Source organism: Cetorhinus maximus, chromosome 22, assembly GCF_964194155.1.
Source record: "Cetorhinus maximus chromosome 22, sCetMax3.hap1.1, whole genome shotgun sequence".
Classification (NCBI taxonomy): domain Eukaryota; kingdom Metazoa; phylum Chordata; class Chondrichthyes; order Lamniformes; family Cetorhinidae; genus Cetorhinus; species Cetorhinus maximus.
Genome location: NC_135900.1, coordinates 54,392,638 through 54,415,443, shown reverse-complemented (window position 1 = coordinate 54,415,443; position 22,806 = coordinate 54,392,638). Strand labels below are relative to the sequence as shown.

The following is a 22,806-nucleotide window of genomic DNA, read 5'->3' as shown; positions in this document are numbered from 1 at the left end:
CTATTTTTCCTTAGTTCTGTTGAAGAGTCATATGGACTCGAAACGTTAACTGTGCTCCTCTCCGCAGATGCTGCCAGACCTGCTGAGCTTTTCCAGGTATTTTTGTTTTTGTTTTGGATTTCCAGCATCCGCAGTTTTTTGCTTTTATCTACCACCATTTACTCAGTGCAAAATTTTGCAGTCTTTTCTTTCCCAAAGTCTCGAATTTTAACATAAATCTACCAGACACAGCCCATCTTAGTGCAGCTTCCAGGTTTTTGTCCAGTAGATGCGACTGGTACTTTGACTTCATCAGAATAATTGATGAGGATGTTGCCTTGTGCAACCTGGCATGCTGAACCTATCCCTGTCCTCCACCCAGAATATGCTTGTGTGTTGCTTGCATTAGCCATGACATGGCCTGGTGGAGATGTTCATTATTAACTGGGCTTGTGTTTTTTTTTTGCTGCCCTTGAATGGTCCTCCATTGGTCAAGCTGACCATGATGATTGTTCACCACCTCACATAAGGTTGATGGTGTTTCCATGCTGCATATGAAAGATTGAACATTTCAAAGTCCATTGCAGTGAGTTCAATCTAACATATAAGTTAAGGGTATTTGTCTAAGTTCATTGTATTAAGGCAGTTAGTGACCATTGCATCTTTGATTTCTTTGCAAGGGGCATTGCAAGTTGTACATTGTTCCAACTTCTTGTTACTGTTTAATTTTTCTGTAATAAACCCAGATTGTAGATGATACCTTAATATCCACATTTCACACAGAGTGGATTTTTTTCCCTTACCTGAAGATTAAGATATGAGAGGCTCATGACATTTCAAGCGAGTAAATTATAGTAACGAGTGCATCCTGCCCAACCCGAGAATACTACATACTGGATATTGTGTATATAAATTGATGTTTTTGTACGTAATAAAGGCTCACTTATTTTTCTATTTTGTAATAGTGAATGTTTTGTCCAGTGCTCTATTTCCAGAGGTTTGGAAATTATGCAAACCAAAAACATGTTCCAAGATTAAAAGTTTCCTAGCAGTATTCAAAGAAGATAGTGTCCTGGTCAACATTCTTCCCTCAACCAATATTAAAAACAGATTAACTGGTCATCCATCTAATTCCTGTTTGTTGGATCCTGCCACATGCTAGCTGATAGTTACATCTTTCAACATTAGATTCATTGTATTTAATTGATTATGCAGTGCTGTGGGATGTCTCTAACAAGGATACTATGCCATGATATATGAATGTATACTTCAAGAAAGCATTTACTTCTGAAAGTGTAACCAGAAAAACTGTTGTTCTCTGAATTTTACCTGGAAATTAATTTATGAAGCACTGGGGAAAAACCTAATGGAAACAACCATGTTGACTATTTCAGAGAGCACCAAGTGGAGGAACTGCTTGTCCAGATGAATTTCCAAATTTAAGCTACAAATTTCTGGAAACAGTATCCGCTTGGAATACTTCTGAAAATGATATTGCTAGAATAGGAAGAACTGTTGAAATAGAAAGACTTTCATTTATATAGCACCTTTCATGGCCCCCAGGTTGTTCGATCTCACTTTTCAGCCAATTAAGTACTTTGAAGTTTAGTCTGAGATTCTTAAACCTGAGTCATCTAGTATTTTCTTAAGTTCGGACACTTGATATTTACAATCAATAATCTGAATATTCAGCAATACCTGACTGGCTGTGAAATGAACTTGATGTACCGGCCAAGTTTCTTACTTGAAACAGATCATTTTATTACAGAGCTCTTTTAGAAGCTACATGCTTGAACCAGGTCCACGACTAGGAAACTCCACCCCTCGAATTACCCGCACTTAGGGCTCATTCGTCAGTACGATCACATGACCTCTAAAGGCAGTAAGAAAGGTTATACCTACAATCACTACATTCCCTCCCCATTTAGTTTTTTTTAACATTTACTATTTACACAGGGGGCAGAATTTTACGCTGACTATCGGACATAAAATAGCGTGAGATGACATCGGGCGTGATATTTCGGTAGGCAGGTGCGCGAGGGTGTTGGAGCCGTACCCACCATCAATTAAGGTCATTAAAAAGGTAATTAAAACCGATTTTTCATTGCTGTGCAATTTTGCACTCGTTGCATGGGCAAAACGGGCAGGCGGGCAGCTGACAATTTAGAAACCCTCATTCAAGGGCGGGATAAAAAAGGTCAGCAATATTGCCAGTGTGAGTAGTGAGAAGTTTTGGAGTTAGCTGGTTGCTTATTGGTACGTGGCAGCTTCATCTTTGTTCGGGGCTTCATTCTTAGCATTTCCAGGCCTCATTTTAGGTCTCCTTAGTGTCTCCAAGGCCCCCGGAGGATTCAGACCATGTGGACCCTTCCAGATATCAGGCAGCCTTCTGTGACACTGGTAAAGAAGATTGTGGACTCTGCTGGAGGCACCTCCTCTGAGGAGGAAGAGAGGGGCAGAAGGGAGAGGAGGCCAGATGTCCCAATGCAGCTTCCAGGGGAGGGACCTGTGGGAGGAGAGGCGCAGGCACAAGGGACGCAGTGCCAGTAGCTATTCCAAGGCAGAAGGGGCCGCAGAAGATGCCATTACCCTACTGCCAGGGTTTACAGGTGGTGAAGTAGCTACTTCAATATGTCTGAGGTGCAGTGCCAAAGGAGGCTCTGCCTCTCAAGGGAGACCGTGATCTCCATTTTCCAGATGATTGGGCCTGAGATCAGCTCCGACTGTGGGTGGACACACCATGCTCGTGGCTCTGAAGGGCACAGTGGCTCTCAACTTCTATGCATCCGGCTCTCTCTAGGGGTCAGTGAGGGATCTGTGTGGAGTCTCCCAATCAGCTGTCCACAGTTGTGTCAAGCTGGTCACAGAAGCTCTGTTCAGGCAGGTCCTGACCTTTATTCTTTACCTTACGGACAAGGCCAGCCGGGCTGAGTGAGCCAGAGGCTTTACAGTGATTGCTGGCTTCCCCCACATCCAGGGTGCAATAGACTGCACACATGTGGCCATCAAGGCGCCAGCGGGTCAGCCCGGTTCCTTCATCAACAGGAAGGGCTTCCACTCCATGAACGTGCAGATAGTACCTGACCACAGGATGCTGATTCTACAAGTTTGTGCAAGGTACCCAGGCAGCTCCCATGATCATGCATCCTGAGACACTCCCAGGTTCTGAGGCTCTTCGCTGTTCCAGCCCGACTGGGTGGACAGCTTCTAGGTGACAAGGGGTATCCATTGAAAAGGTGGCTCATGATGCCTCTCCACCACCAAGAACAGAGGCAGAGCAGTATTACAATAGGAGCCATGCCTCCACAAGGGCGGTGGTAGAGTGAACCATAGGCCTTCTCAAGATGCACTTCCGATGCCTGGACTATTCAGGGGGTGCACTGCAATAAACCCTGATCACTGATAGTGCTCACATGCTGCCCACAGTCCGGCACTGGCAGGAGGGACCCACTGGAGGAAGAAGGTCTTGACGCAGCTCCACAGGCCACAGAGGATGAATCAAGTAGTGAGTCAGAAGAGGAGCACGGTGAGGAAAATGCTGAGGGCATGAAGGCAGACCTCTGTAACCTCTAAGGAGGCAGGAACACCAGGGATGCCTTGATCCAACTGTCCTTCAGCTAGGCTACCAAATAAGTGCTTCCACCTCATGCCAGGGCTACCTCCACCACCCAAGATGTCTGAAGTGACCCTTTCCTTTGACCCCAAAGTCCAGCCACTGCCTGTGTAATAAAGTTTAGAGCCACCCACGTCCAGCATTACGAACTGGCATACCCTGCACCAAATAAATAAAAAAGGTGAAGTGTACTCGGGCCATTACGACAAAACAAAATCTCATTTTGATAGTCCAAACAAATTAACAGAACCTTCTCTGGTCTTCAATCACAGACCAGTACACATAAATAAAACATTGCACAACAGAAGATCACCCGTGACCAGTCCCTTTTGTTCTCATGGTGCCTTAAACTTACGTTTGCGAGTGCCACGTCTTGGTGCTCCCCCTCACTGGCACCGGCATTGGAGACAGCCTGCTGACACTGGTGTCTTGTTGGGCTTGATGACCTTGGTGGTCATCCGCTGGACAATGGAGCCTGTGTTGGCCCTGCCTAGGAGGGAGCAACCAATGCCATGACTGGCATCTCCCCAGTCACCGCAACCTCATCAGATGCCACGGTCACTGGCAGAGGGGCAGAGGAGCTGCTGCCATCATCTAGAGTGCCCTGAGAGGAGCCTGCAGAGATGACAGGCAGCTCATGCACCAAGGTCAGGTTGCTCTGGACCTCCCTGCTCACTATTGATGGATAGGCACCTAGCTGGGATACTGGGTGCCTCGTCCATCTGACCACCTGAGGTCAGTGCCTGTGTGAGGGCTTGCAGGTCCGAGCACAACCCCAGGAACCCCTCATTCTGTCCCTCGAGCTGCCTTTCCTTGAGAGTCGCCACTCTCCCAATGGAGGAGAAAGTGCACTTGGCCATGAGGCCGTGAAAGCCAAGTTTTTAGAGTACCTTCGGATAATCTCTTCATTCCTGATTTGAAAGTTTGCACTGCTCTTTCAACTAATCCATTTGATGAGGGATGATATGCTGCTGTTTTAATATGTCTAATTCCATTTAAACACATGAATCCCTGAAATTCCGTACTAGTAAATACAGTCTCATTATCCGAAACAATGGCTTCTGGTCGACCATGTACACTAAAACATTGGCGCAGCTTTTCAACAATTTTAAACAATGTCGGTGATCTAACATCATACACATCCATCCACTTAAAATGCGCATCAATGATCAATAAAAATATGGTACCTAAAAATGGTCCTACATAGTCTATATGTAGTCTAACCCAGGGTTGACCAGGCCACTCCCACGCATGCAGTGGATCTGAAATGGCAACTTCTGTTGTTGCTGACACTGGAGACAGTGCCTGACCATTCTTTTCATGTCACTGTCTGTACCTGACCACCAGACATAGCTTCATGCAAGCATCTTCATCTTCGAAATGCCTGGATGTGCACTGTGAAGCTTTGTCAAGAGTGGTTCTCTTCCTTGCGAAGGGACGACAACTATTGATCCCCACAACAAGATTGCATCTTGACAACTTAACTCAGTTTTACGGGCATAGAATGGTCTTATCTCTTCAGACACTGATGAATTCGACCATCCTTGCAATACCTGGACTCGGACTTTGACAAAATTGGATCCCTTTTTGTCCAATTCCTTATTTGCTTCACACAGACTGGAGAAGAGTCCAAGAAATTCAACACAAGCACAACTTCTTGTGGCACTAGAGTATGTACAATGCAATCTGGTAATGGAGATGACTGAGTGTGTCTTGCTCAGCGCACGGTGCATAAAGGTGTACTCATGTGCAGATAAAATCAAAGCCCAACATTGAATTCTTGATGAGGCTATTGGCGGAATGGTTTTATCCTCACTAAATAAACCCATTAGTGGCTTATGATCCAACACTGTGATGAAATGTCAATCATGCAGATACTGATGGAATTTCTTCACTCCAAATATCACTGATAAACCTTCCTTCTCAAGCTGTGTATAGCCTTTCTGAGCTGCAGAGAGGGTTCTGGAGAGATAGCTTAATGGCCTTTCGGAACCGCCTTCCATCCTGTGTGATAACAAAACTCCCATCCCGAAAGGAGATGCACCCCAAGTTAGTATTAATTATTTTGATGGTCATAATGTACAAGTAGACATGATGAGTGTAATAGCTTCTAGACTTTCATGAAGGCTTCTTCTTGTTGCAAATTCCACAACCAATGATGTTTCTTTTTCAATAGTAAGTGTAAAAGTGCTAACACTGTTGACAAGTTTGGCAAAAAGTGACTATAATAATTGATCATGCTCAAAAAAGACTTGAGTTCAGTGACAGTGGTAAGAGAGGGTGCCTCTTTGATTGCCCTGACTTTCTCCTCCACTGGATGCAATCCCTTGGCATCCACTCGGTGACCCAAGTAAGTGACTTCAGTCACTTGGAAAGTACATTTCTCTTTCTTAATCATACACCAGCTTCCAAAAATCTTCTTAAAACCTCTTCTAGTTTGGCCTAATGTTTGGCTTCTGTTGACCCTGTTATCAGGACATCATCCAGGTACAGTACTACTCAGGGAAGTCCTTTCAATAGGCTTTCCATGGTCCTTTGAAAGACTGCACATGCAGATGATACACCAAAGGGTAGGTGTGTATATTGGTACGGGCCCTTTTGTGTGCTGATGGTTACAAACCCTCTAGATGTGCTGTCCAGCTCTAGCTGTTGGTATGCATGGCTCATGTCCAGTTTGGTGTAAGATTTTCCTCCAGCTAGCTTAGCGTACAAATCTTCAATCCTCGGGATAAAATATTTATCTAATTTAGCAGCCTAGTTCACAGTTAATTTGTAGTCTCCGCAGATGCGAATAGTTTGATCTGGTTTCATCACAGGAACCATGGGCGCCATCCATTCCGAAAATTGGACTGGCTGGATTGTGTCTGGTTTCTCTGAGTGGCACAGTTCTGCATCCACCTTCTCCCTTAAGGCATAAGGCACAGGTCAGGCCTTAAAGAACTGGGGTGTCGCTTCCGGATCTACATATATTTTTGCTTGTAAGCTTTTTATCTTTCCCAATTCATAACAAAATGCGCTGTTGTACTTTCTTAACAGCTCAGGAATCCCTCCTGTTCTCACTTGGAATACTTCTGACCAGTTGAGCTTAATTTTTTTTTGTAACCAATGAAGCAGCTGAAGATGGTTGGGCCGAGGCAGGCTTAAAAGTGGACAAATCTCCAGGTCCAGATGATTTGTGTCTCAGACTGCTGAGGGAGGCAAGGAAGGAGATTGCAGGGGCTCTGACCCAAATTTTTAATTCCTGTCTGGCCACGGGGGATGTGTCAGAGGACTGGAGAACAGCTAATGTGGTTCCGTTATTTAAGAAGGGTTGTAGAGATAAACCAGGGAACTACAGGACAGTGAGTCTCACATCAGTGGTATGGAAACTATTGGAGAAAATTCTGAAGGAGAGAATCTATCTCCACTTGGAGAGGCAAGGTTTGATCAGCGATAGTCAGCATAGCTTTGTCAGAGGGAGGTTATGCCTAACAAATTTGATTGAATTTTTTGAGGAGGTCACCATGTGTGTAGATGAGGGTAATGCAGCTGATGCAGTTATATGGATTTCAGCAAAGCCTTTGACAAGGTCCCACACAGGAGACTTATAAAGAAGGAAAATGGGACCTTGAATGGCACCTTGGGTGGTGGAGGCGGGTTGCCTCACATCCTTTAAAGAGTACCTGGATGAGCACTTGGCACGTCATAACATTCAAGGCTGTGGGCCAAGTGCTGGTAAATGGGATTAGATAGGTAGGTCAGGTGTTTCTCACATGTCGGTGCAGACTCGATGGGCTGAAGGGCCTCTTCTGCACTGTGTGATCTGTGATTCTGTGACGCTACCCTGAGGAGCTCCTGCAGGGATGTCCTGGAGCTGAGATGACTGACCTCCAACAACCACAACCACCTTCCTTTGTGCCATGTATGACTCCAACCAGGGGAGAGTTTTCCCGCTGATTCCCAGTGACTCCAGTTTTGCTGGGGCTTCTTGATGCCACACTTGGTCAAATACTGCCTTGATGTCAAGGGCAGTCACTCTCACCTCACATCTCGCCTTACAGGCTGTCTCAATTTTGCCCTGCATTGCTTTATTACGTGCCCTCTTTTGTGGCAGTAATGGCATCTGCCTCCTTGAATCTGCGGGTTTCCAGTATGTGGTTACCCCCACGCCTGTAACAGATTAACTTCGGAGTCACTGCTGAAATGCTACCACTAGGCCATTTCGTCTTTTGAGCAGCAGATAGTGTCTCCCCCTTCATGGCTGTCTCTCTGGTTTTCGGCAGTAATTTCCTGCCCTAACTGAACACCACTGCCATGTTGCACACTCTGTAAAGCCTGTGAGTTGCTCGCTGCACTTTCCAAGGCTAGCGCTATTTCGATGACGCACTTCAAATCGATGTTAACTTCTGCCAGTAAACAGCGCTGAATGGCGTCGTCGTGAATGCCACAAACTAACCGGTCCCGCAACGTGTCATTGAGTGTGTGTCCGAAGTCACAGTGCTCAGTCAACTGCCTCAACTTCACTATAAGGGGCCCTTACTCTGGAGTTAAACTTAAACATCTGCATAATTACCGATTCTTTGGCTGAAAATGCATCTTCACGAGTTGTACCAACTAATTAAAAGGTTTAGAATTGGGTGCCTTCTGGGCCGTCAGACTGTGGATGAGATCTTGCTACCACACTCAAAAAAATCGCTTTCTGCTTCTCCTCCCCATTTATTTCATTCGCCACGAAATAAAAACCTGGGCGCTCTACGTACTGGCTCCAGTCTTCCATGGACGCGTCATAAGGGTCGATTCTGCAGAAGAGTGGCATGATTGGTGAGTATAATTTTCGTTCTTTCCTTAAGGTCTGATGTACTCACATTCAAAGGGTGAGGTGCAGCGTCGGAGCTGTTTTACCCTTGTCGCCAAATGTAATGAACTTGATATACCGGACAGTTTTCTTACTGGAAACAGATAACTTTGGCCAGGAGCGGGGCCCACTCGCAAACACATAAAATGACGCAGGATGACAGGGGTGCCCGCGTCATTTCCATTTTCAGGTTGACGGGGGCTCAGCCAAATGAGCTGTGCGCCTGCTGACCTGTCAATGGCCAATTGAGGCCATTGACAAAGTCGTTAAACTTATTAATGGACCTGCCTATCCAGCCTTAAGGTTGGCGGGCAGGCCAGGAGCCCTAGCGGGCATTATCACAGAATCACAGAGCAGAAGAGGCCCTTCGGCCCATCGAGTCTGCACCAACACGTGAGAAACACCTGACCTACCTACCTAATCCCATTTACCAGCACTTGACCCATAGCCTTGAATGTTATGACGTGCCAAGTGCTCATCCAGGTACTTTTTAAAGGATGTGAGGCAACCCGCCTCCACCACCCTCCCAGGCAGTGCATTCCAGACCGTCACCACCCTCTGGGTAAAAAAGATTAAAAATCTTTTCTAATGGCCTCTGGGCATTAGAAAAAGCATGAAACCTCACCCACGGGTAAGATGAGGCTTCATGTAGGTAATTAAAGTGTATTTAAAAGTGATGGACATGTACCAACTCATGTGACTCATGAGGTGACATGTCAGGGAATTTTCTTTTCTATTTTTCAAATTTTTTATTGTGGAGCCGATCTCCCTGAGGCAACACTTAGCCTCAGGGAGATGAGTGCGCTCTTTTATGCGCATGCGTGAAAGAGTGCACTCTTGGCTCAGGGAATCCACCCTCCCCATCCGCACAGGGAGCGCATAACGCTTCCTTGTGGACGCCACGCTGGGCGGGCCTTAATTGGCCCACCCACATAAAATGGCGGCTCACCCCTAGTTGGGGGCGCCGATCAGAAGCACGCCTGCGCGTGCCCGCTCCTAAGCTAAACCCCCCCAATGGGGGGAAAATTCTGCCCTTTAATACAGAGCTCTTTTAGAAGCTACATGCTTGAGTTAGGTCCACAACTAGGAAACTCCGCCCCTTGGATTATCCGCGCTTAGGGCTCATTCGTCAGTACAATCATGTGGCCTCCTGAAGGCAGCAGGAAAGGTTATACCTATAATCACTACAGGCTGCAATGCCTACCAACAACATGCAGCATACTTCTGTTCATTCAAATACCTTTTTTGCTCAATGAATATTTGGCTTACCCAATAATTTGAAGTAAGCAATTTTAATGAAATAACACAGGGGAAAACATCAAAGCAATTGGTGAAAAGCATGTGACTAAAATTTGAGTACTGTACAAGCTGTGCAACACAATGTTCAGTCACTTCACAAACTGTTCTAAGATTGTGGTTAGCTTCCTGCTGAAAATACATTCATCCACAAAGTACTTACTGTAGAGGAGGTTCAGCAAAGACATCCTGTTTAATTATCAGCCATTTCATCAGCAATTTAACAAATTTGGATGCCTTAGCCATATTGAGGGCAGGTTCCTTTACCTCTGCTCAATGAATTCTCTCGCTGGGGCTCCTTTACTCCCACTCCCACTAGTGGAATATTCTCCCAAAAATCATTAATTTCCATGTCAGTCACCAATCTAGCCATTGGAGTCTCCTTTTCACCACTAATGATACATTCAGATTTCATGAGTGCTGGGGGACACTATGGAGTGCTCGCATGTTCAGAGACAGCTCTCAGTATGTGTGAGATCCTCGCCTGTGTGTAACATGCACTTGCTGCCCCTGCTGATGGGGTGAATTTACTTTAGATCCTGTTCACCACTACTTCACACGAGTCCACAGCTATCAGCCTTGTGATGCTATGTTTCAGTCAATGTGACACAGCCATTTTTGTGTAGAAAGCACAAGCCATTCACATCTTTTTGTTATTTTTGCAGATTACATGCAGGGTAACATCAGGGCATTTGAAATTTCCAATCACCAGCAGGTTTATCATGGGGCCCAACATGCTTCTGTGGGAACATTGCTTGATTCTTAGAGTGTGGATCTGGATTTTGATTGTGTGGTGATGTTTCAAGTACAGTATCTGATCCATGATGCAGAAACAGGGTCAGCTACAAACTCTTTGACAAATTCGGCTGTCTCTTCCAACAAGACGCGATCAGAATAATGAAAGGTTAGCTGCCCCTGCCAGCTTGAATTCAGATTAAGCAGCAGATTTCACTGGTCAGAACCCATTTGGGGTAGACGAGTGAATTCCCCACTATATTATATGAGGAGGTTCGAATGGAATGGCACATTTTCAATGGAAGGCATTTTTGAATGAATTCAATTTGAATTAAGTAACATCAAATTGAGAGTAGACTTTATTTACTTCCACTTGTGGCTATGCTTTTCTATTCATTTACAGCATTGATTGCCCATTCCTCATTGCCCTGGATAAGGGATATTTTAATGCCTTAAGGTCCGTTAATGAATCAGATTTTTTTTAAATGACAACCAGGTAGTTTCATGATGATTATTATTGATACTAGCTCTTTATTCCAAATTTATTTAATGAATTGAATTTGAATTTCCCAGCTGCCTTTGTTGAATTTGAATTCGTGTCTCTGGATCATTAGCCCTGGTCTCTGGGTTTCTAGTTCAGTTAGAGGGTACTGTCCTCGGCCCAACCATCTTCAGCTGCTTCATCAATGACCTTCCTTCCATCATAAGTTCAGCAGTGGGGATATTCGCTGATGATTGCACAATATTCAGCACCATTCGTGACTCCTCAGATACTGAAACAGTCCATGTCCAAATGAATGCAAGACCTGGACAATACCCAGGTTTGGGCTGACAAGTGGCAAGTTATGTTTGTGCCACACAAGTGCCAAGCAATGACTATCTCTGACAAGAGAGGATCTAACCATCACCCCTTGACATTCAATGGCATTACCACTGCTGAATCCCCCACTATCAATATCCTGGGGGTCAACATTGACCAAAAACTGAACTGGACCAGCCATATACATACTGTGGCTACAAGAGCAGGTCAGAGGATGGGAATTCTGCAGAGAGTAACTCACCTCCTGATTCCCCCAAGTCAGTCCACTATCCACAAGGCACAAGTCAGGAGTGTGATGGAATACTCTCCACTTGCCTGGATGAGTGCAGCTCCAGCAACACTCAAGAAGGCACCGTCCAGCACAAAGCAGCCTGCTTGATTGGCACCACATCCAACACCTTAAACATTTATTCCCTCCATCTTTGATACACAGTGGCAGCAGTGTGTACCATCTACAAGATGCACTGCAACAACTCACCAAGATGCCTCGACAGCACTTTCCAAATCCACGACCTATACCACCTAGAAGGACAAGGGCAGCAGTTGCACAGGAACACCACCACCTAAAGATCCCCCCCAAGCTACTCACCATCCTGACTTGGAACTATATCGCCGTTCCTTTACTGCTGCTGGGTCGAAAATCTGGAACCCCCTTCCTAATAGCACTGTGGATGTACCTATACCACATGGGCTGCAGCGGTTCAAGAAGGCAGCTCACCAGCACGCCTAACCAGCGGCACTCACATCCTATGAACGAGTAAAAAAAATAACCACTATGCTGCTGTAGGCTCAACAATCACTCTATTGTAAATGGGCTCCAAAACAATGACAGCTTCCTGGCCAAGGTGTCAAAGGTCATTGATTAAAAACAGCTGCATGTCCTAACACATCGCCTTTCAAAGGAAACAGACAGCTTCCATAGCAAGTGGCTGTAGCATTTCAAACTGTCTTTAAATTCTAGTACTGTAGAGCATTAAAGAAATGAATATTGTAGTTATACAGCACTTCCCATGACCTTAGGATGTCCCACAGAACCTTACAGCTAGTTAAGTACTTTTTGAAGTGTATTCACTGTTATAACTTAAGAAACATGGCAGCAATGTGCACGCAACCAGCTCCCACAAACAGCAATGAGATGTTAAACAGATGATTTATTTTAGTGAAGTTGGTCATGGGATAAATATTGGCTAGAACAATGGGAGCATCTTTGAAAATCACATAGGGCCTTTTATGTTCTTCTCCTGCCAGCCACCTTTCTCTTACGGCCTCTAAGCGGACCTCATCTGAAGTGTCTGCATCTGAAATTCAAAGGGTTTTCCAGGCCTCTTGTTCTCCTGTACCTCAGTGAAACAGCAGCTACTGTAATGGCTGCCGTGGTTGGCTTAAATCGAGCCCACACTTGATCAGTCCTGCCACCATTTCTGCCCTCACAGCCACAATTTGGCCACCAAACCCATCCCCAGGCCAGTTATGGCCTCATGAAATTCAGGGGCGGTGACTGCTTCCCCTTCTGGATGGGTTCGGGGCCCGAAAACGTATCGACTTCTGTTGCCCAGCCGTGGAGGGAAAATCAGAATAACAGGTGGTCACAGGTAGACAGCAAGTGTGCCTGTTTTAGGCTAGACTGACCGCAACTTGTGAATCCACAAGTACACCTGTGAGCCCCATGTGTATAAGCTTTGAGGTGTCTTCCCTCCAATTATTTGTTACATTTTACATGCATATGATTTTTTTATCCCTTAATTTCCATTGGCAAAAAATGTTTCCTGCCAATTCAGAGTGAAAGTCTACCATGCTAATGAAGAACAATAGATTTACACAGAGCCCAAGGGAGAGTGAGGAGTGCACCACATTGTGTATCTTATATACTTAGTGCAAATCTACAAAACAATTCACACGGAATCACAGAATCACAGTGCAGAAGAGGCCTTTCGGCCCATCGAGTCTGCACCGACACATGAGAAACACCTGACCTACCTACCTAATCCCATTTACCAGCACTTGGCCCATAGCCTTGAATGTTATGATGTGCCAAGTGCTCATCCAGGTACTTTTTAAAAGATGTGAGGCAACCCGCCTCCACCACCCTCCCAGGCAGAGCATTCCAGACCATCACCACCCTCTGGGTAAAAAAGCTTTTCCTCACATCCCCCCTAAACCTCCTGCCCCTCACCTTGAACTTATGCCCCCTTGTGACTGACCCTTCAGCTAAGAGGAACAGCTGCTCCCTATCCACCCTGTCTATGCCCCTCATAACCTTGTACACCTCGATCAGGTCCCCCCTCAGTCTTCTCTGCTCCAACAAAAACAACCCAAGTCTATCCAACCTCTCTTCATAACTTAAATGTTTCATCCCAGGCAACATTCTGGTGAATCTCCTCTGCACCCTGTCCAGTGCAATCACATCCTTCCTATAATGTGGTGACCAGAACTGCACACAGCACTCCAGCTGTGGCCTCACCAAGGTTATATACAACTCCAACATGACCTCCCTACTTTTGTAATCTTTGCCTCGATTGATAAAGGCAAGTGTCCCATATGCCTTTTTCACCACCCCACTAACATGCCCCTCCGCCTTCAGAGATCTATGGACACACACGCCAAGATCCCTTTGTTCCTCAGAACTTCCTAGTGTCATGCCATTCATTGAATACTTCCTTGTTAAATTACTCCTTCCAAAGTGTATCACCTCACACTTTTCAGGGTTAAATTCCATCTGCCACTTATCTGCCCATTTGACCATCCCGTCTATATCTTCCTGTAGCCCAAGACACTCAACCTCACTGTTAACCACCCGGCCAATCTTTGTGTCATCCGCAAACTTACTAATCCTACCCCCCATATAGTCATCTATGTCATTTATATAAATGACAAATAATAGGGCACACTCAGATGTGGCATTCAATTTACAGGGATTTATAAATTTCAAAAATATATAAGCAAAAGACAATTTTCCCTGCATATGAAAAACGAATAATTTATCATGTTATTAGTGTAACATTGCAATCTCCCATTTAGAATTTCTGTACTATGTATGAATCACTTTACAATACTCATACATTTACCTAAGTGATCACGAATCTTACAACTCTGATTTACATTGAATCATATAAATTACAGCAGAAACAGAGGATACTCGGCCATTGCTGTTTGAGTCAGTGCTAGTGCTTCAACCAGGGTGACGTCCCTACCCTTTCCCATATCTTTTTCTATTCTTTTCAAATGCTTATCAAAGTCCCTTTTATATTATATCATAGTTTTTACCTCAATTACTACTTGTGTGCAAAACATTTCACGTCCTAATAACCTGTGTGTTTTTTTAAAAGCAGCTCCTGGCTCCTTTGTTCTTCTAGTTCCAATTTTGAATCCATGTTTGGGTTGGGGGGGTGGAGGGGTGAGGAGGGTGGAAGTTTCAGTCAAGCAGAGGCTAGTTTGAATGCATTCGGAGTTAAATCACCAAAAAGTGATGTTGGGTCTGGATCCGAACACTATCCCGACCCCTTCTAGAGTTTCACCTGGGTGGGATTGAAGGCAAGCGGAGAACTCACATGCAGCTGTTGGATAAGGCATTTAAATTTTGAAATGGCTAACTGTTTTAACCCTCAATTCCAGTTTTAACAGCCAAGGCAACATCTGTGGAGGGTAACTGTGAGGTGTGGGAGCAAAAGGTCAATAAAATGATGGTGCTTGTGAGTTTTGGCTGCACAGATGGAGATGTGAGGAGGTGTCTGGAGAGAGAGAAATGAGTGGAGCTGCAAGATGTGTCAATCTAAGGAGTGCTGTGCAGGAGACTGCTGGGAAAGTCAGAGTGTGGGGCTTGGGACCTGTGTGTTATGCCACTAGCCTTTCCCTCACCCCTGAGATCCGGGAGCCTCCAGATGCATTGTCCCCAGATTTGAGGGACAACATTTCTGCTGCTGACTACCTCGTCCACTTCCATCAATCATTGGTCGGTGAGGTTGTCCTTTTCCTCCCATCCTTGGGAAAGACCATTTCACTGCAATCTCTCACATCTTGCAGCAGATTCTCTGTGTAAGAGTGAGACCCACAAGGAGCAGCCTTTCCAGGTCTCCTCTCCATTCCTGTGGTTGCTGCAGCCTCAGAAGTCCATGTCCAGTTAAGCCATTGTGACCCATGCCGGGGTCCCTTTAGTTAGAAATCCTTCTTTTGACAGATCCAGCGTGTCATCTCACCTGCCCTCCCCTGATTGTTCGGGGAACCTAGAAGAGAGATGCTAACTGCTGTAGCTCAGTAAAAGCACCTCCACAGAGCCTGCTCCAGCTGTCAACAAGTTCCTGACCCACGAATGGTCCCATCTTTCCGGCAGCGCTATGTTCCGAAAATTCCGCCCATATCTCTACAACACCTATTTTCCAATTAGTGGGAATAATCTTTCACCACAAACTCCCTCTTAAGCCTTTCATGATTCTGAAAATCTCTCATTGATCCCCCCCCTTTAATATTCCCTGTTCTGATTTTGAGCTTTCCTTCCCAATTATAATTTCTCATTCCAGTGAATCTTTCCTGTACTCTTTCAATGACTCTAATTTTATTTCTAAATGAGCTAGATGGTGATCCAACATTCAATGCAGTAATACCTGCTGTCAGTCAGAACTACGCACAATATTCCAACTGTGGCGTACTCAATGTCTTGCACAAATGCAGCACCATTTGCTTGATTTTATACTGAATGTCTTAAGTATGAAACCAATAATCCAATTTGCTTTTTTACACCTCTTCCTAGTGGCACTCCCATTTTTGAATATATATCTATCCATACCGCTAAATCTCTCTGTTCCTCTGGCATAGTAAAAGCCTTATCAGTTAGGGTTAATTTTTGCTGTCCTTTTGATCCAAATATATTACATCATACTTAGTTGTATTAATCTCCATCTGCCCCTAAACTTCCCATTTTGCTAACTTACCTCTGCCCTTTCTGCATTGTTCCTCAGTTTGCTATGCTTCCCAAATTCAGTTTCGCTAGAAGAACTTTAACATAATTCCTCTTTTTCTCATGTCGAAAATCATTTATAAACATGGAAAACTGCAAGACTTTGTTTATATCCCAATGTGCCTTCCCAGTATTGTGAAGTTTAACAACAGCAAAAAAATTTTTACTGGATGAAAACTTATGCTTAGAAGCAACAGTCAGTGATACTGGCATATTATTTAATATATAACACTCCTACATTCATTTTTTGACATGTAATGGTATTAGTTTATTGTAAGTGGGTTAAAGCCTACTTTATAATGAAAGTCATATCAATGCTTTATTATTTAAGAAATCCTCAGATACATCACTAAAAGACACCAAAACTGGTTTGATGGGAGCAGTACAGAAAAATGCAATTCCAAGCCTGGCAATAGGAAATTGGCTGAGGAAATTCAACTCCTTGCTGGCATGCATGACACACCTACTTTTTTCAAAGCACCAAAAGAGATGGGCCCTCAACACATCGACCGACACTGGTAAGATCCAAAGATGACAAAATTCACCTCAAAGATACAGAGTATCAACACCTGTTGGAAAAAACACTTTGTAGAACTATTCAATCAGAACTTCATGGTGAACATGCGCCTACTGGAAAACCTCCCCAACACACCATCAGAAGTGAGCAAGACAATGGTCTAAAACTCATCCAAGTGATGACTGCTGTCAATCGATGAAAAACTACAAAGCCTCTTTGGTCCTGGCACTATCCCTGCAAAAGTGCTGAAACATGGAGAAGACATAATGATTTCTTGGCATAAATGAAGAAATTCCAAGTAACCTTAGAGACATCATGATGATCACAATCTTCAAGAAAGGAGACAAGTCAAACTGTAGTAACTAGAGGGGTATCGTACTGCTCTCAGCTATTGGCAAAGTCCCAGCTAGGATAATTCTTAATTGCCTCCCGCCAATTGCAGAGGAGGTCCTTCCAGAATTCCAGTACAGCTTCCAATCCACTGCAGGAACAGCCTTTAATCTCACAAAAACCTTCTACTCAGTTAACTGCCCCTTGGAAGGTGCTACAGTGAATATGGATGCCCAGCTAATTTAACAAACATCATCTATCTTCTACATGACAATATGCAAATAAAAGTTCAATGCAATGGCTCCACCACAGAACACTTCCCAGTCAAAACAGGTGTCAAGCAGGAGTGTATCATTGCACCTACACTATTCTCAATCTTATTTGCAGCCATACTGCAGCTTACTACTGACAGGCTCCCCCGGTGTGGTAACAACTGATCGCACTGATGATAAACTATTGAATATCTGCCAGCTGAAGGCCAAAACCAAACCAACAACCACTCCTGTAATAGAATTATATCTGCTGATGATATACAAGTTAGTGTTCACTCTGAAGAAGAACTACAACAGATAGTTGATGTAGTCACCGAAGCCTATAAGAGACTGGGACTTGCCCTGAACACCAGGAAGACCAAAGTTCTCTACCAACCCACAGCAAATGTATCAAATCCAAAGCATTTAATTGAGATTCATGGTGAAGTGTTGGAAAATGTCCCTCACTTCTAATATATTGGAAGTTATCTGTCCCAACAAACTGACTTTGATGAGCATCCTCGAAGACACAGATATGTTAAGTAAAAAGGCAATGATAATCTCACATCAGCTGAGATGGGTGGGTCATGTCATCAGAATGTCCAATTTAACACTGCCCAAACTGCTGCTCCATTCAGCTGCTCTACTCACATGGGAGCAAAATAAAACATTTTCATGACAATCTCATAGCCTCCATGAAGGTCTGCTCTATTACCATCCACACATGGGAAGCTGATGCTCAATCATGACCAAAATGACAATCTATCATCAAAAGTGATGTCAAGATCTTCCAGTCAACAAGAGCAGCCACTGAGAGAGAACAGTGAGAGAGCTGGGAAGAGAGGGTAGCTGCTCCAAACAACAATCCACCACCACCTCTACCAGCTGACAACTGATGTCCTCACTGGGAGAGCCTGCCAGCCTAAGATAGGGCTCATAAACAAGCTGCAAATTCACAGCCAACACTGACATCTCACTTCCAGCCAGCCATTTGCAAGAAAGAATCAATCTTGACCACAAGAGGGATTGCTGCTGATGATGATAACATTGCAAACAGTAATTTCTAGCTTTTACTCATTATCTTTCAGTCAGGAACTTGCTATTACTTGAGAATACAAAGATTGTCTTCCTCCTTTTTGAATAGTGTGCTCCCAGCTAGAGTATTTAACATTTTGATTGACACCTTTGAAAACATAGTTGTGAATATGAGGTTGGAAACAGAATTGAGGGTATAAGGATAAGTTCAGAGATTTAAGGAGTATGGAATTGTTACATTAAGGATAGTGACAAGTCGCAGAGGTTGAAAAATTAAAGACTTGCATTTATTTTGCGCCGTTCAAGACCTTAGGTTATCTCAAAGTGCTTTACAGCTAATGAAATACTTTTTTATATGCACTCACCATTGTAATGTAGGAAATGTTGCAGTCAGTTTGCACACAGCAAACTTACAAACAACAATGCGATAATGACCAGATAGTGTGTTTTTGGTGATGTTGGTTGAAGGATAACCAGAAGTTTGGACACAGGGAAGAATTCCCATGCTTGTCTTCAAAATCGTGCCATGGGAACTATTACATCCATGTGAGAGGGCAAACGGAGCCTTGTCTTATCTGAAAGACAGCATTTTAGGCAATGCAGTATGACCTCAGTACTGTATTGCAGTGTCAGCCTAGTTAATGTAATGTTAATATTCAGGCCTCTGAAGTGATTCTTCAGCGCATGACTTATTGGCTGTGGGTGAGAGTGCTACCACTGAGTTAACACTCGGAGGTTAGATAGATATTCTGGAGCTTTGTTCACTTACTTTGATGGGATGGAGGGGTCTTTATAAAACCTTTCCTCAAGATATTAGATGGTCTGGGAAAATTATAAATGTGAGGAATTCCACACAATCTGCAAAAGAAACAAACTGGGTGACTGAATGGCCTTTTCTCATTTCATCCTTCAGTTTTTTATTCATTTATGGGACGTGGGCATCGCTGGCTAGGCCAGCATTTATTGTCCATCCCTAATTGCCCTTTAACACTTATTATAGCAGCAAGTGAAATTTTAAAAATTGGATTTATATAGTGCTTTTCACATTACAGGCCATCCCAAAGTACTTTTTTGAAGTTTGGTCACAAAATCAGAGAAATTCACTGCATAGAAGGAGGCCATTCGGCCCATCATGTCTGTACTGGCTAGTCTTTGTAATGTTGTCCACATGACAGCCCAGTTGCACAAAAGGTCCCACAAACAGCAATGACATTGATAACCAGATAATCAGTGTTTTATTGGTTTTGGCTGAGATAAATTTTGGCCCACTTGGAGACCTCCTTCGCTCCAATTCAAATAATGGCATAGGGTCTTTCTCATTCACCTGAGCAGGGAGCCTGGCTCCTTGGTTTAACATGTCATTCAATAGCCAATAAATGGAGTATAAAATCTGCTGCCACATCACTGTCCAAGAAGGACTTCACCCCCAACATCTGATAGTGCAGCACTCTCCCAGTACAGTACCGCACTAAAATTTCAGCCTAGTTCATGTGCTGAAGTCTCTGGATTAAGGAATCAAACCACAACCTCCTGACTCAGACCCAAGGGTAGCACTGAGCCAAGGCTGAATGGGAAATGACTTTAATTCAATTTGAATCCTGTGCCTAAATCTGAATCATTGTTTCCATTAATGTGTAGGGGCCATGAGCTCTTACTGTGTGAGGTTTCAATTAGAAATAAACTGTGTTTTTTTTACTTTTAACTTAAAATAAACACTTACAAATGTGATGGGTCAGTGGAAACTTTTTTAACTGCAATTTTAGCAATTAGCTCAAACCGTGTGATCAATCTGTTCCATAGCAGGAAGTGAGCTGATGACCAAACTGTTCAGTACAAGGTGCAAACTGTCCTCATAAAAATGGATTTTCTTTTCGTTTTTCTTTATGGAAATTGCGACAGGAACATTCGCACACAGTTGCATTTCACACTTTCTTTCTGCAATGGAACTGTTCGCAAAACCTCTTGTTCTAGATTTTTTTAAAAAAGACTTGCTGCCATTTGCAAACTTTCTCCCACCTTCTCCCCCCCGTTCCCCCCCACTAATCCTTCGGAAAGCAGCCCGGGTGGAGTTACGTCGTCAGATCCGCTGGCCAGTGTGTGGGATGTGCAGCGTTTACGTGTATTAGTTTGCCCTGTACTGAGTGTAGGTTGCTGCTTAGAGTTAGAGCAGTGTGTGCAGTCACTACCATGTGGAATGCAGCTGAACATGATCACCCCTGAGTTTGATCGGCAATTGTTAAAAAAAGAAACAAACTGTGGTGAAGGGTTAACCATCGAGACTGTGTTAAAACTACTTCAGTAGAGTTGGTTTTATCAGTGTGTGGGTGATTCCTGAGGTCACTGTAACTGTGGGCACTGAACTCCCCCAACCCCCAGCCGGGGTTCTCGCCTCCCTCTTTGACTTTGCCGTGTGGGTTCTTGTACTAATCATGAGGAATTTCCGCAGACCGAAGTTCATGAGTTCACCCAGCCTCAGCGACCTGGGCAAGAGCGAGCAAGCAGCCTTGGAGGAGCGGGGAACCCAGCAGAGACGCGCCGGCTCCAACGCCACCTGGAACAGGTAAAGGGCTGGTAGCAGCTGTACCCCCACACATACTGTTTCCAACTGGATCTGACACCTCCGCGATGACACAGGCTCTGCATTTAAAATCTAACCTCTGCAATGCATGTTCATGTGTAAATATGTATTAAAAAAAACTCCGCCTGTTCAAATAAGTTTGCAACCAACCTCCAATAGGGGCCCCATTTTAATCTGAAATAAAATTGAGAAGTATTCATGCAGCAGGTCTGGCAGCATCTGTGGAGATAAAGAATTTCGAGTTCAATACGACTCTTCTTCACTTTGACTGGAAACGTTAATTCTGTTTCTCCCTCCACAGAGGCTGCCAGACTTGCTGAGTTTTTCCAGCATTTCCTGTTTTTACTTCAGATTTCCAATGTTTTGCTTTTATCCCATTTCCACCTAAACTGCCCTTCGGGAACTGACTGGATCCAGTGCACTGCTCATTTTACACTCATCGAGGTCAATGGAAAGCAATATTGGGCTGAATGTTTCCAAATCCCAGGTTGTCACGCCATTGGGACCAAGCCAACCAGTTGGCCAACAGTCTAGGCAGTGCCAGTGATATCAAAGGCTACTTCTGTGGCTGTAGGGAGGGAGTGCCTGCATGTTGAGGCACTAAAAGCCAGATAAGCATGTTTTTTTTATTTACTGTGCTGGAGCCAGGAGAGCAGGTCACGGTGATTGGAACCCTCCAGCAGCAGCACCAGAGCTGCGGGGCAGATGTTCCCACCAGTCCACCACACACGGAGCAGCCTGAATGGAAGGCTCATCTAGCCCAACCCCACACCCCGGGACCCACTGGAAGGCTGCCACGGTTTACCTAGTGATTTCCCGTGCAGCGGGGTGTGCCTGTCCTGACGCCAGCGGAGGCAGGTAGTGACTGTTAATTAAATAATTTAATTGGCTGTCTGCCTCCAGTTGGTGGGCAGCTGTGCCGCTGCTGTTCCTTCCATTGAAAATACCTCTTGGCGGTAGGAAAACTTTGGGCTCCCCTCCCGCTGCCTCTCGCCACCATTTTACAAAGCCCCTCGCCTCCCAGCCTGCCTCGAGTGAGTAGTAAAATCCAGCCCATTGAGCAGTGCATAAAACCGACATTACACCTATTGGGCTAAAGTGAGACAACTCTACTAATATACAGTATTTCATTTCTGCAATATTGACAACTCTCGATTTCTTCCCAACTGCTTTCACTGCTTGAATGCCAGTTTGCCCGCTCTTGTCCCATGATATATGGAAGCTTTCCTGTTTTAGTTTAATATCCCTTCCCCATTTTCTGTGGAGTGTGTGCACATCCAATCTCTCTCAGGAAGATGTCCTCGACTGTAGAGATTCTTTACATTTCTGGGTTTAATCTGAGAGCAGTAATCTGCAGCACCAAATGGTGGTCAGGTTTATTGGATGGAGACATCCTCACCCACAAAGGAAACATTCAGGCTGAGGTGTCAGCTACACTGTTTATTTACTAAGCAATATCTGCAAAGAAGCTATAGAATTTATATAATAAATATATGCATATCATAAAACATGTAGTAATAACCCAAGGCTGTATGTGTAAATACAAAAATAACACCTAATTTGCAAATGATTTGTGTAAACAGTCTATAAAGCAGTGATCATTGACTGTGTACAGCTAGCTTTGGCATAATCTGCAGCTGGATCATTCATGTCAGAGCTCCTCATACAGATTTTAAATTGTGGGACAAATAGGCACATGCTGAAAACCGTGGGTCTCCCGAGTTAGAACAAACAAAGAACAAAGAAAAGTACAGATAAAAACAAAAAGCTAAAAGCTACTGCGGATGCTGGAAATCCAAAACAAAAACAGAATTACCTGGAAAAACTCAGCAGGTCCGGCAGCATCGGCGGAGAAGAAATCAGTTAA

General features: G+C 44.3%; 1 protein-coding gene across 4 annotated transcripts in view; it reads left to right on the top strand.

Moving 5' to 3' along the window:
- Positions 1–22,806, top strand: part of prr5b (proline rich 5b (renal)) — a 98,231-nt gene that overhangs the window by 19,711 nt on the left and 55,714 nt on the right. For 2 of the 4 annotated variants that reach the window (XM_078568343.1, XM_078568342.1), the window contains one exon: positions 20,808–20,921. In XM_078568343.1, the coding sequence (XP_078424469.1) occupies positions 20,818–20,921 (104 nt within the window). In that variant the 5' untranslated portion in view covers positions 20,808–20,817. Of the gene's footprint in view, positions 1–8,374; positions 8,393–20,445; positions 20,922–22,806 lie in introns of those variants that run through there. The other 2 variants (XM_078568344.1, XM_078568341.1) reach the window with 2 other exon arrangements.